The sequence below is a fragment of the Toxotes jaculatrix genome, chromosome 20, assembly GCF_017976425.1.
Source record: "Toxotes jaculatrix isolate fToxJac2 chromosome 20, fToxJac2.pri, whole genome shotgun sequence".
In the NCBI taxonomy this organism is placed as follows: Eukaryota; Metazoa; Chordata; class Actinopteri; family Toxotidae; genus Toxotes; species Toxotes jaculatrix.
The window spans coordinates 12,330,185-12,344,409 of record NC_054413.1 but is presented as its reverse complement, the minus strand read 5'-3'; the positions used below and the strand labels follow the sequence as shown (position 1 = coordinate 12,344,409).

The following is a 14,225-nucleotide window of genomic DNA, read 5'->3' as shown; positions in this document are numbered from 1 at the left end:
CTGTCCTCCTCCTCCTCTCCTACATCTCTCTTTATTAGCTACAGCTATCCCTTCCTGACCCTCTCTTGCAGCTTCAGCTGCCACAGCAACACTGGCGGTAGGCTGGAAATATTTGTTAAATGGAAGTTAAATGGAAAGCTAATCACACTGGTTTACACTGTTCAGCTTTCTTCAATTTCTAGGTACTCTGCAAATTCCTCAGTTCCAGACTATCTTTGTGCCTCCTCGGGACGAGCCCTTTTGTGTTTCTGAAAATATTTTTTCAATATTCATCTGAATTGAAAGAGCAAACATTCAGAGTTAAAGAATTAACATTAACGTTATCCACTTGCACGAGCAGTCAATATTGACCTGCAGCTATGCTAGCCATCTTCTCCACAGGGAAAAGCCAACAACAGTCCGTCTTCCCACGCATGATCATGTTTTGATTCAGTGTGTGTATGGAAAGGAGGGGCCATTCACAGATGGGTCCATTGTCAATGTGTTTGTGTGTGTGAGAGAGAGAGAGAAAGTGAGTGGGGCAAGGAGAGGCTGAGCAAATCAATGCACTCCATGCAACTCTACAGTGAAATAAGATTTTACCCATTTAAAACTGTACAAAAAAAATGGAAAGTCAATATGTGACAGCCAATGTTGATATTTTGGCAGGCTGCCACAAATAAGTAAATCTATGGGAGACATTGGAGTTAGTGGTAAACCTGTGAAGGTGATAGAGAAGAAGAAGAAGAAGAAGAAGAAGAAAGGGATGTTTCAGGCTGCTAAGATGCAGAGACAGAGAGAGAGCGAGGCCTTTGCATCAATCACTGCCTCCACAGGGTCCTGCGGTGTTTAGCGCTGATAGAACGAGTCTCCGGGGCTTTCACATCGAGCAGTTCCAAGGCAGGTCCCCACAGTAACCATAACCAGCAGTGATGACTCTGTCTCTGGGGGTTTCTGTGACAGTTTTGAGCATCCACCTTAATGGAATCAGCTGCAGAGGTGTCAAACGATAAAAATTAAATATCATGGATAGTTACAGGAATGTTTAGCTAAGTAAGCTGAAGGGGCTGATACACAGGTAGGCAGAATCCTGGCAATTCAATGTGTCTACATAAGAGCAACTGAGTAAGCATTTTAAGTATGCTATAAGGGGATTGCACTGTGACATGCTGAGAGTGTGGGTGTGTGGAGGGGGGGTATTAGGACATCAGATCCGGCATGTGTGCCGGATCTGTCATGGCGTGTGTGTTAATGTATGGTTACATGCAAGCACATGTACAGTGATGTATACATATGTGTAAAATAATCTAATCTAATCTAATAATCTGGTCTAAAAGTGTGAGAAAGTGACAGAAAAATGAGGAAATAGGGAGGTTTAAAGATTTGAAATTTCAGTACAGTAGTGTTTCAGAAGAAATAACCCATCCAGCTCAGTTGCAGCATAAAATTAACTGTCCAGCTGTTACAGCAAAATAGGATTAAAAATTGGAGTGAAGCTAACCTTAAATATGTTATTTACTATATCAATAACCAATAAACTGCTGCTGTCTGCTGTAGCAATTATACACAACCTGTTGCTGATGAGTGTGTGAGAACTAGTTAGCATACAGACATAGAAGTTGTAGTCCAAATGCAACCTTGACCAAACCTGCAAGAAAAAAAGAGACCAAGGTTAAACATACAATTCCAAGATCTCTATGTTTTGTGTGGAAACAAGGTCAGAGCCTATAGCCACGTTAAAAGTTGTGTGACACTCTGCATTGCTTTGAGCTAAATGCTCACATCAGCATACCTACATGCTCTCAGTGACAATGGGAAATGACAACTTGCTGATGTTAAGTGTATATAATGTTCTCCATGGTTACCATTTACTTTAGCGTTTAGCGTGTTCTAACATTTGCTAATTAGCCAATGGGAATGTCATTGGTTCTTATGAGCTGATGATAGTGCTAGAGGATAACTTCAAGGGGATCATTATCACAAAATGTCGATGTAATGAACATCTGAAATAAATTTCATGCCAATCCATTCAAAAGCTGTTAAGATATTTTAGTCTGGACCAAAGTGGTGGACAAGACACACTGGCTGGTCCCCATGTTTGTTTTTGTTGTATGTTGCAGGATGTGGCCAGTCATGACACTCTTCAAGATGAGACTCCTTATATTATGGTATAATGTCCAGTATGCGGCCGTGTAGTGCGCCTCAAGCAGAGTTGAGCTGACTGCTTCTGAATCTTTTGTTTTGTCTATTAATGTGTAGAGTGCATTGTCTGAACTGAGGAAACATGTACCAGATGTGAAATTTGATATTCAAATAATGTGTCCAAAAACTGATGCATGCATATGTGTGTGTGAATTCCCACAAGTCCTTTAACACGCTGAAGGTGACCCTTTATGCTGACGAGCTAAATGATGAATAATGACTGTGCACCTTGAGAGACCAAGACACACGCATGCATGCACGCACGCACAAAATAATGAGCAATAAACCCAGCAGCCCAACATGTGCCCGCACACTCTGCGTGCTTATAATGGTGTGTGTGTGTGTGTGTGTACGCTTGCGTGTGTGTGCACGTGTAGCGAGCGCTCCAGCCTCCCCCAGAGAGATGATGAGTCTGAAGGAACGCAAGATGGACTACGATTCCACGGCAACCAACGCTGGTTTCCATAGCAACAAAGGAGAGCACACATCCCGGAAAGATGGCATGGCAGGTGTGTGTGTGTGTGTGCATGCGTGTGTGTGCGCGCGTGCATGTGTGTGTGAGACCGAGAGACAGAGAAGAATTAAATGATTCCATTTTATCCCCCTCTTTCATTCCCCATTTCTCCCCTCGCTCCCTCCTCTTATCTCTCTTTTTCAACCTCAAACTATTTTTCTTCGCTTACTCTCAGACTTTGATTTCTCTCTATCTTTGCCAGTCTTCCTTTCCAGTACCTCTGTCTCTACTTTCTAACTGGCCCTCCTCCCTTTTTTTCTTTTTCTTTCTCTCAATCCTCCATTGTCTTTGTTTCCCTTTACATGTATTGGTCTCTTTTCTATTCTTTTTATTCTCACTGTATTCTTTTTTTCCTTTCTCCCACACTGTTCTCATGAGGTCGAAAGGGACAGACTAATTGCCAGGCTTTTAGACAAACTACAGGAAGATTTGGACTCTAATTAGCTGATTTCTTGTGGAGTTTCCTATGGTTTTGTTGTTCTTTGAATCATTATTATTATTATTATTATTATTAGCAGCAGCAGCGGTAATGTTAGTCATTGTTATCATTCATTCACATAAAGGTGTTGCCTTTCTCTTTTCTTCTGATCTTTCATCCATCCAGTTCAAGTATCATGTGGGACGTCGGCGTTGTTCCGAAACTCTTACCTGACTGCCAGTGATGACATCAAGCAAAACCAGGTGAGTTAATCGTGCTGTATAAATTTACTCCACGCTTATACTTTCACATGTGGCAGCACAGCAGGTTCTAGTGGTGCATGCTTGTCGCCAAGGCTCTCATCATGGCAAGGTGGTTATTAGGAGAGATAGCAACAGGATGGAAGAGGCACGCACATGCACACAAAAGGCATCTCACTGTTATAAAAGACACACTGGCAGTGTGTGCAATGGAGACACGTTGCCAACTTGAAACCACACCCGACTGGCAATTAAAACCAGTTGACTGCACTGTTTATTTATTTCTGTTTAATGACTCTGCTGGCAAAAAGGGAAGGGTAGCAGAGAGCATCATAGCCTTTGACTGGCAAGAGTAGAATTCACAATTTTGTTGGACTTCATCTGTATTGAATACATAATTACTTAAGTTCCTTTGTATCGACTTTACCACTGTTTCTTAAATTCCACTTAATAACAGAAATAGGTGTGTAAACGAAGGTTTTTTTTTACATATGTGACACAATTTCCATGCATGTATTTACACACAGATGCACACAATTAGCTAGCTAGTGAGAGTTACAGTGTTAGGAATGAATTGCGTCCTTCAGTACCTGCATGTATTAAAGATTTGACAGCATGAGTCCCTTTCCCAGTTGATTCCTATCTGAACCTTTTTACCCCTACTGCCTGCCTTTCAAATCCTTCTCCCTGTGTGCTCACTCTCTACCTGTCACTCTCCTCTCCATCTCTCACCTCTATTTCCCTCCCCTCTTTTCACTTTATTCCCACCACCCACTTTTCTGTGACTCCATTCTTGCTTGCCACGCCGTACCCACCATCTCCCCATCTCTCACCTTCCCCTCCCGCTCTACACCACCACTGCTCCCTCACCAGGCTCCAACCCAGCCCTGCGTTGTTCCCCCCCAGCCCCAGCAGGACAGCCCGTCAGCAGCTGTGCTAAAAGACTACGAACCCTACCCTCCCCCTCCTTCCTTCCCCCAGCCTCAGCCTCCACAGCCTCCTCCTCACAGCCAGAGCCGGAGCTTTGACGAGGTCTATTACGAGGACCAGGGACCTCCACCTCCCCCATCTCAGCCGCAGCCACAGGTACAGGCACAGGCTCAGCCTCAGGCCCAACCCCAGCAGCCTCCGAGCTCCACTGGACCGCCGCGGGACCCGCGGGAAGACTTGCGCATGCATCTGGGCCTCAAATCCACTGGCAACTACGTAGACTTCTACTCAGCCTCTCGGCCATACAGCGAACTGAACTATGAGACCAGCCACTACCCAGCCTCGCCTGATTCCTGGGTCTAGTTAGACTATGATGATGGAGGGGGGCAAGAGAGGATCTGTGTATGCTTGTGTGAAAGGGATTATTTTTGCTGTGATCAACAGAAGATGAACGCAAGGTGACAGCAAGTGGCATGTTGAAAAGGTTTCTTGTAGCCAATGGCAGGAAATGAGTGTTCTCTAAAACAAGGTGATAGACAGTTTGATGGGGTTAAGAAGGGAAGTCAGGTCGAGTGATGAAGAGAGACTGTGCATGTGCATGCCAACATTTTCCTTTTTTTCTTTTTTTTAAGACCACTTTATTTCTTCAAAGTCAGCTCCATTGCAACGATGAGTGAATAAGGAGTATGAGCAAGTGTGTTTCAAAGTGTGAGAGAGGAGTGGGCAGGGGAATGTAGAGAGAGAGAGAAAACGACCAGGCAGAGAGAGAGAGTACAGAGTCCTAGAGAGGAGGAGAGAGATGGGATCAAGAAATAATAGGAAGCGGATAACTCTAGAGGAACAGGAAGTGGCTTGACCTTTTGTTAGAGATAGAGAGAGGCAGAGAGGAGAGACAAGGATGGCATGGGGGCTCTTGACGAGGTTAGGAAGAATAAAAGCACAGAGGAAGATGAAAGCACATCAGGCACAAGACAAGAAGTGGATGTTTACCATTTCACCCAAGTGACAAACGTAGCACTGCTTTTATCCCCCTTTTTTGTTGCAATGGCCTTGCTGCCTACCAAGGCTTTTGAAATTGTTTTCGAGGAATGTCATCTTCAAGAGACTTCTTTGTTTTTGTCATCACTTTTTTACATCTTTTTTTTAATTTGTACTTTTCTAAATTTTCACTTTCAAAAAAAAAAAACTTTTATTTTCTGTATAAAGTTCAAAAGGTGATTATAGTGTGTATATTACACATGTTTTTGATGGGGCCACTAACATAAATATGATTTTTTTCCATGACTGACTATTGACTGAAACAACAAAAAGCAACAAAAATAAATAAAATGCAAACACAAGAAGCAGAAAAGACCAGACATTGTCAGGATGAATGTCAGTGGATACCTTTGTTTTTCCCGTTTTCCTTATCCTGAGAAGAAGCCTTGCAATATTTGTGTTCTTCTCTCTTCATCAAGTTAATTTTCTTGTGGACATGGTTCAAATGTCAAAAGCAGTTCAAGGCTGCCAGAGCATCAGACTGGCAGAACAACATCACTCCCAAATCACCTGTCAACAAAAGTGCTTTGTCACTGCCTAAAGAATATATGTGTATGTTTAAAGCACTTTGGAAAGGGTTGTCTTTTCCTTTTTGGGGAGTTAATACGTTTGACCATGTCAACTTTCAGTGGTTTCTTATCATCAGTTGAGCATAAAAACTGGTCCGTCCAACAACAGCCACCACAATATTGTACATTTTTAGTGTACAGTAGACATAAAGACGGGAAGAGAGAGACGTGACATTGTGCCAAATTTTGACACCTCTTGGACAAGTCCTAGAGGAATTTAAAAGGAGACATTCTGTTGCAGTTTACAGACAATGACTGGATGACTCCCTCTGCTGTTTGTAACTTTTATTTTCTTGTGTTTTGATCGGACATACTTATTGCTGGGGATCATGGGTAACATCTCCCTCCCATAGATGTACAGACCTGCCTCTCTGTGTTGGCTGAGCATGTGTGGGCGTGTGTGTGTGGACACGTGTGTGTGTGCATTTGTGTATGTGTGCATGTATGTGACAGAATGTGTGGCCCACGTGCGTACATGTAAACTTGAGTGAGTGTATCTATGCATGCATGTGTGTGTAGTAGTGTGTGTATGCCTCTGTTGCGTGTATGTGCGTGTGCGTTCCTGTATAAATCAATGTCCAAACAAGGCATTCCTACCGACAGTTTGTCCAGTTTTACAACATGAAAAACCAAGGTAAAAATCACTACAATGAATTGTTGATATAGAATGACAAATCTATAAATATATGAATATAAATATAAATATAAATATAAATATATATATAATTTTTATGTGCAGATGTCATTGTCACTAAATGAAACAAATGTTCGCAGAGAAAAAATGATTATGTGGTGTACAACAGGACTCTTGTTCACTTGACCTAAGCGTGGAAACTGCTGACCCCCCTCCCCACCCCCACCCCCTTCAATCGAGACAAAAGACAAATCCTACCTGAGGATGCTCAGGCTCTGGTGCGAGTTGTGTGTTATTGTGTGTCCATGCTTCTTAGATGACCGTGCTGAGAGAGGACCGTACTTGAACACAAGGAAAAATAAAAAGACTCTTTGCAATCAAACTCCACAGCCTCCGTTACTGTTGAACATTTCAACAGATGAAGTTTTTAGTGGGTGGATGTCCAGACTTAGCAGCTGTCAGATGTTTTCTTTTCATCACACAGACATTGTATATTTCTGTCTGTCTTTTGTTCAAAAGGGCTTCACGTAGCTTTGATGATCTAACAGAGTTAACAGCATAATGTCAGAACACTTTTCTTCCCGCAGCCCTCCTCAGGTTTTTGGAGCCAGACTTTTAAAAACAGCGCTGTAAAAAAAAAAAACTGAAAACATTAATAATAGGCATTGAAGCTGTTTACACAACCTATCATGAAAAAAAAGATATGATTTTAAGATAAGAAGACAATGGACACATACGTAGGATGTGATTAACATCACCTTGAATACTTGTAATGCAATCCCATATATAAACCTCCTGCAAATACACTGTAAAAACTTAAACCGGGGTGAATTATCATTAAGTAAAGTAATGCTAGAAACATTTACTCAATAAGAATGTAAAACAACTTTGAGTTTAATCCAACATATTTCATTAATTAAATAATTACATTTAAACCAATTTGGATAAAGAACATCTAACCGTAATAAACCGAGTAGAATTAAATCATAGTCTATGAAGAAAACATCTCATTGGAAAGTCATTGGTTTTAATCATCTTGCACTTCCACCTAAAGGAGTTAGTTTCTTGGACTACAGTATCCTCCTCCACTTTTTCTACAAGGTAAGATCTTTTTTATCATGAAAAGGAAGCAGTTACTATCCTTGAAGCGTTCCAGTAATATTGCAGTGTGTCTCACTATGCTGCAAGGTTTTTTTGTTTTGTTTTGGGTTTTTTTTTTTTTTGGGTGGGCTGAAAGTACTGATATTATAAGGACTTTGTGGCTACAGGCTCAGCAGTTGAACTTTGCAACCACTGTCTGACATTAAAATATATGTGTAACTTTATGATAATGTGTTTAACTTTAGCAGAGTTATGGCTGCTGTGCTTGGTATTATTTATTAGACTAAATTAGTCAGTGACTAATAACACTGCAACAGATGCTGGTTTGAATACTCCTCCTTGCCAGAGAGTCCCAACATCCAAGATGAGTTGGATGCCCAAAAACACTAAAAACTACAACATACAGTATAATCACCTTTGAAGCTGTCACAGCAAAATTGTTAGCAGAGTTGCCTCTTTACACATATCCAGCACATATGGAGCAACATTATGATTCATTCAAAGTCATGTTTCTAACCACTTTGCAAATGTAAGTCCAATATTCTCTCTCCTTTTTGCTCTGTTTTTAGTCTCATGTAACGATTCCTGTCCGTCTTGTTTATTTAGGCCATTCTCCATCCATCCACCCACTCCAGTGTCCTCACACGGGTCCCTGATTCTGGACTCATACATTCACCTGCTGCAGCAACCCCCTGATCTTCCCCACCCACTCATACACCTGTTTCCAGTTTCCTCATTATCCTAGTCGGTATTTAAACTTCCCATATTCCACCTGCTCGCTGTCAGCTTGTGTGTTGTTTTTCATTCTGTTCATGCTGAAGACTCTCATTCTTGCCACCTGTTTCCTGTTACCTTTTTTAGTCCTGTACCTGCTACTTGCACCTTAGTCTTATTATCATCATCTCCTCAAATAAAGTAACTGTCCCTGGCTACTTGATTGTCCTGCATCTGGGTCTCCCCTGTTGCCCTATACTTTTTGTGACTGTCTCTACCAACTCCTGAAGGAAATATAGCTGCTAAACGCTTCACTGTGTTCACCAGCTAGTCCCTAACTCTGTCTCTCTGTTGTTTGCTGCTGAGCAGGTAGTATAATGTAGGCCTGGACCCAAAAGCAGACAGGTGAGGAGTTAGGCAGTTTATTTACAGTCCAAAACAAACAGGGGAAGGAAAGAAAGGGACAGGACGGAGGGATTCCGGGGCGGCGAGGCAGAGTTGGCTGGAGCGGTGATGAGTGAAAACATGGGGGTGAGACTGGAGGAAACTGCGGGAGGAGAGAGAACACGGAGGTTAGTGGGAGTCAGGGGCAAGGTACAAAAAGGTAAGTTAATCCTCAAAAGAGTTCACAAGAAAAAAAGCACAGGTGTGCGCAATCAGCCAGAGCCGAAGGCAGAAGTGGGCAGGAGCTGCACAGGAATCCAGGAACCAAAAAAACACCAGAACCACACCCACACATACACACAGAGAAACAGAAAGCAACAAAAACCCCAGAAGCAGCAAAGCTGCCTCATAACAGTACCCCCCCACTCAACGACCACCTCCAGGCAGTCCAGCAGGCTTGTCAGGGTGAGCTGAATGAAAGTCCTTAATGAGCTGGGGGTCCAAGATGACAGACCTGGACACCCAGGAGCACTCCTCCGGGCCATAACCTTCCCAGTCCACCAAGTACTGCAGACCCCTACCCCGGTGGTGGACATCCAGCAAAAAACAGACAGAATAAGCGGGCCAGTCATCCACCAACCGGGCGGGAGGTGGGGGAATGGTAGGAGGGCTGAGAGGGCAGGAGGAGACCGGACTGAGGCAGTTTCAAACGGACAGCAACAGGGTTAATGATTCTTTCCACCTCGAATGGGCCAATGAATTTAGGAGCCAAATTTTTGGAGTCCACCTTTAAAGGATTGTCTTTGGATGACAGCCAAACGTTTTGACCAGGGGCGTAAACGGGGGCTGGAGTCCTGTGTCTGTTGGCCCGGCGTTTGTTGATGGCACCAGTTCAGAGGAGTGCTTTGCGGGCATCCTTCCAAACTCGCCTGCAGCGTTGCATGTGTGCCTGGATAGAGGGTACCGCAATGTTCCTTTCTTCCTCAGGGAACAGAGGTGGTTGATAGCATAGGGAGCACTCGAAAGGGGACAAACCAGTCGCAGATGAAACTAAAGTGTTGTGTGCGTATTCGACCCAGGGGAGATGTGTCGACCAGGAGGAGGGGTTGTGGGAGGAGAGGCAGCGAAGAGCGGCTTCCAACTCCTGATTAATACGTTCTGTTTGTCCGGAAGTGACTACATAGGAGAAAGAGAGTCCTTTTAATTCCGGGGTGGCACAACAGCTTAGAGTCATGCCCCCACTGGAGGACAGAGGAGCGGACAGACTGGGGAACAAAAAGCTCAGTCTCAAATGGCCAAGTCAAGGCTCCTATCGCGCAGGAAGTTTGCAAAATGGAATCAGGAGTGCATGAGCTGGGATCAACATCAAACTGGCAGGAGAGGGCATCAGGTTTGACGTTTTTCGAGCCGGGGCGATACGTGATGGTGAACCGGAAGCGACCAAAGAATAGCGCCCATCTAGCCTGTCGAGAATTTAATCTCTTAGCAGACTGAAGGTACGCTAAGTTCTTGTGGTCTGTCCACACCACAAAAGGCAGCTCTGGGCCCTCCAACCAGTGACACCACTCCTCCAAAACCAACTTCACTGCCAGGAGTTCTCTGTTGCCTACATCATAGTTGCGTTTCGCCGGGGAGAGGTGTCGGGAGAAGTAGGCACAGGAATGCAGTTTCTGGTTGACTGAGGACCTTTGGGAGAGGACGGCCCCCACGCCCACATTCGAGGCATCCACCTCCACCACAAACTGGAGGGATGGATCAGGTTAGGTAAGGATAGGAGCGGAAGTGAAGCGCCTCTTGAGTTGAGTGAATGCCTGCTTGGCCTCAGTCGTCCACTGGAATGGGATAGAGGTGGAGGTTAGACTGGTTAACGGGGCTGCGATAGTGCTATAGTTTCGTATGAATCTGCGGTAGAAGTTGGCAAACCCCAAAAAGCGCTGAAGCTGTTTCCTGTCAGCCGGAGTAGGCCAGTCCACCACAGCCTGAACCTTGCTAGGGTCGGCTTGTACCTGGCCCTGTTTTATTATGAACCCCAGGAAAGAGACTGTGTCTGTGTGGAACTCACACTTCTCCGCTTTAACATAGAGTCTGTTTTCCAGGAGTCTCTGCAGGACAAGGCGGACGTGCTCACGATGCTGGTGGGGATCCTTGGAAAAGATGAGAATATCATCCAGATAGACAAAGACAAAGCAGTTTAAAAAGTCTCTTAACATATCATTAACTAGGGCTTGAAAAACGGCAGGAGCATCGGTTAATCCAAAAGGCATGACTAGATACTCGAAATGGCCGAGAGATGTGTTGAAGGCCGTCTTCCACTCATCCCCCTCTCGGATTCTTACCAGGTGGTAGGCGTTGCGGAGGTCGAGTTTGGTGAAAATGGTTGAGCTGTGCAGACACTCGAAGGCGGATGAGATGAGGGGCAGTGGGTACTTATTTTTAATGGTGATGTTGTTGAGCTCCTTGTAGTCGATGCAGGGTTGGAGGGTCTTGACCTTCTTTTCGACAAAGAAAAACCCTGCTCCCAGGAGAGGAGGAGGGTCGGATTATGCCTGCTTGGAAAGAGTCTTTGATATAGCTCTCCATAGCCTCCCACTCTGGTTTCGACATGTTGTATAGTCGGCCAGAGGGGAAGGTGGAGCCAGGGATCAAGTCTATGGAACAGTCATATTGCCTATGAGGTGGAAGGGACAAAGCCTTACTCTTGCTGAAGACCTCACCGAGGTCGTGATACTCTGGGGGCACTGAGGAAAGATCTAGAGCAGGGGTGTCCAAACTGTTCCACAAAGGGCCAGTGTGGCTGCAGGTTTTTGCTCCAACCAAGCAGCAGCACACCAGACTTGACTCATTTAATCAACTGATCTCAGTCTTCAGACAGTTGATTGGTCACACTGTGTGCTCTTCACTGGTTGGAACAAAAACCTGCAGCCACACTGGCCCTTTGTGGAACAGTTTGGACACCCCTGATCTAGAGGATCCGGGGTAGCTGGTGCGAGAGGCCTTCCTGGGGGCGGTAGAGCAGATTGCAAACAGGACAAATGACAGTGGTGAGACCAGTTAGTTATCTTACCCGCTGCCCAGTCGATGTGAGTTTGGGGAAACAAGCCGCTGGGCAAGGGACTCCACGGCGTGGCCGAGCTGCGAGACTTGTTGTCCAAGTGCCTGTTGATTTTCCTGTAAGTCCTGGAGAATTTGCTAATGGTTGTTCAAGGCAAAGTTCAAGGCCTGGACCCAAAAGCAGACAGGTGAGGAGTTAGGCAGTTTAACCAGTTTATTTACAGTCCAAAACAAACAGGGGAAGGAAAGAAAGGGACAGGGCGGAGGGATTCCGGGGTGGCGAGGCAGAGTTGGCTGCAGTGGCGATGAATGAAAACACGTGGTGAGACTGGAGGAAACTGCAGGAGGAGAGAGAACATGGAGGTTAGTGGGAGTCAGGAGCAAGGTACAAAAAGGTAAGTTAATCCTCACGAGTTCACGAGAAAAGCACAGAGATCTTAAACTCTTAAACTTTCTGAGTTGACTGATTGCACCCAGATTGCACACAGGTGTGCGCAATCAGCCAGAGCCGGAGGCATAAGTAGGGAGGAGCCACCCAGGAATCCAGGAACTGAAAAAACACCAGAACCACACCCACACATACACACAGAAAAACAGAAAGCAACAAAAACCCCAGAAGCAGCAAAGCTGCCTCATAACACTGTGAGTCCAAAACAATGAGACCAAAAGACACTGAAGCATGGCAGGGTAGGCCAACAACTCACTTGTGATATCAACAACCTTCAAGGTGTGAATGACCCCACAATAAGGTAAATATCTGGACTGGTGGGTGAACCAGTCAGTTAGAACTGAAGAAGCCTTTCGGATGAGAGGTGAAACGTCTTCAAGAATCTCAAGCAAGTCCAGTTGCCTTTCAGTAGGTTTTGGAAATGTTCAGGGTTTACCCAACCTGTCACCCAAAGTTGGCTGGGATTGGCTCCAGACCCTGCCCATAACCCTTAAGGGGATAAGCAGTATAGAAAATAGATGTATGTATGTATGTATGTATGTATATATATATACACTACTCACAATAAGTTAGGGATATTGTGAGAGACTCAGTGAATGTCATACATACAGTGTTTGTTTCACTTCAGAGATTTGTTGGATAGGGAGGCAATTGTATTGGGGTGACAGACACACCTCATTTTGTGTTTTCCACGTAATGGTCTCACTGTGTACAGTGTGCCTTACATATTGGGGCCAATACCAAAAAATACTAAAAGAACCCTTTTCAATATGGCATCAATTTCAACATTCTGTGGGTATAAAAAGCTGGTATTGTCAGTAAGTCATTCCAAGTTCATCATTCAAACAGCCATGAACACACGATGTCACTTAACGGACGAGCAGCGCCACCTGGCCATAGCGCACCTTCGGGATGGTGGCAGACAGTCAGATGTTGCTTGTGAACTTGGTGTGTCTCAAAGTGTCATCAGCAGACTTGCATCAAGACACAGAAATACTGGCAGAGTTTGTGACAGACCCAGGAGTGGAGCCCCACGAGTGACAGACCGCAACGATGACCAGTACCTAAGGACCTATGCACTCAGACATCGTCATGTAACTGCCACACAGCTGCAGGCCTGTTTACGAGATGTGAGGGGTACTCGGGTTTCCAGACAAACCATTCGCAACCGACTCCACCGCTTTGGCTTGAATGCCAGACGACCATTGCAGGTGACTCCACTGACACCAAGACACGCCGTGAATGTTTGCAGTGGGCACAAGACCATGTGACCTGAACAATGCAGCAGTGGTCTACCGTCCTGTTCACTGATGAGTGTCGGGTCACCTTGCATACTTGCATTGCTCCAGAGCTACTTAATACAACAGTACTTCAGGATAACAATACAATACAACATTGAGTTCTCCAAATTGCATATTTTAGGAATGACAAAACACATTTGTGTTAAAATTTCAGCTGTCAAAGTAGGAATTAGTTTTATTCACAAAGTTGCTGACATTTGCTCGCAATAGGAATGTATGTCACTGAGCCAGAGCACATTATATTCACATACAGTGTCAGGTTTCGCCCTGGGAGCCAGGGCGGCCTTATCTCGTTTTAGTGTTTCCTGTTTTATTTTTTGGTTATGCTGTAGTTTCCGGTTGTTCACTGTCTTTCCCTCTCGTTCCAGGTGTCTTGAGTTTCCCTCTCCTCGTGTGCTCCTTCCACCTCCTGATTGCCCTCCCCCCTTAATGTGTTCCACCTGTGTGTAATTGTCTCTCCTCCCCCTGATGTATTTAAGTCCCCGTCCTCCCTGCACTCGTCGCCAGATTGTCTTGCGTGTTCTTTGTGTTCTTACCAAGCTTTCCAGCGTTCGTTTCTGATTGATTATTTGTGTATGACCTCTGCTGTGATTTGTTTGGACCTCGAGCTGCCTAACCCTTGTGTACCTCTGCCTTCGTGGACTGACTTCTGTTATACCGACCTTGGACTGATTAAACTGTG

General features: G+C 44.8%; 1 protein-coding gene across 1 annotated transcript in view; it reads left to right on the top strand.

Moving 5' to 3' along the window:
- The window catches only part of ctnnd2a (catenin (cadherin-associated protein), delta 2a), a 291,359-nt gene extending 286,693 nt beyond the window's left edge, over positions 1-4,666 (top strand). The window contains exons 24-27 of the mRNA XM_041066353.1: positions 2,559-2,690; positions 3,300-3,380; positions 4,317-4,443; positions 4,534-4,666. Coding sequence (XP_040922287.1) covers positions 2,559-2,690; positions 3,300-3,380; positions 4,317-4,443; positions 4,534-4,666 — 473 coding nt within the window. The remainder of the gene's footprint in view (positions 1-2,558; positions 2,691-3,299; positions 3,381-4,316; positions 4,444-4,533) is intronic.
- The last annotated feature ends 9,559 nt before the right edge of the window (positions 4,667-14,225 follow it).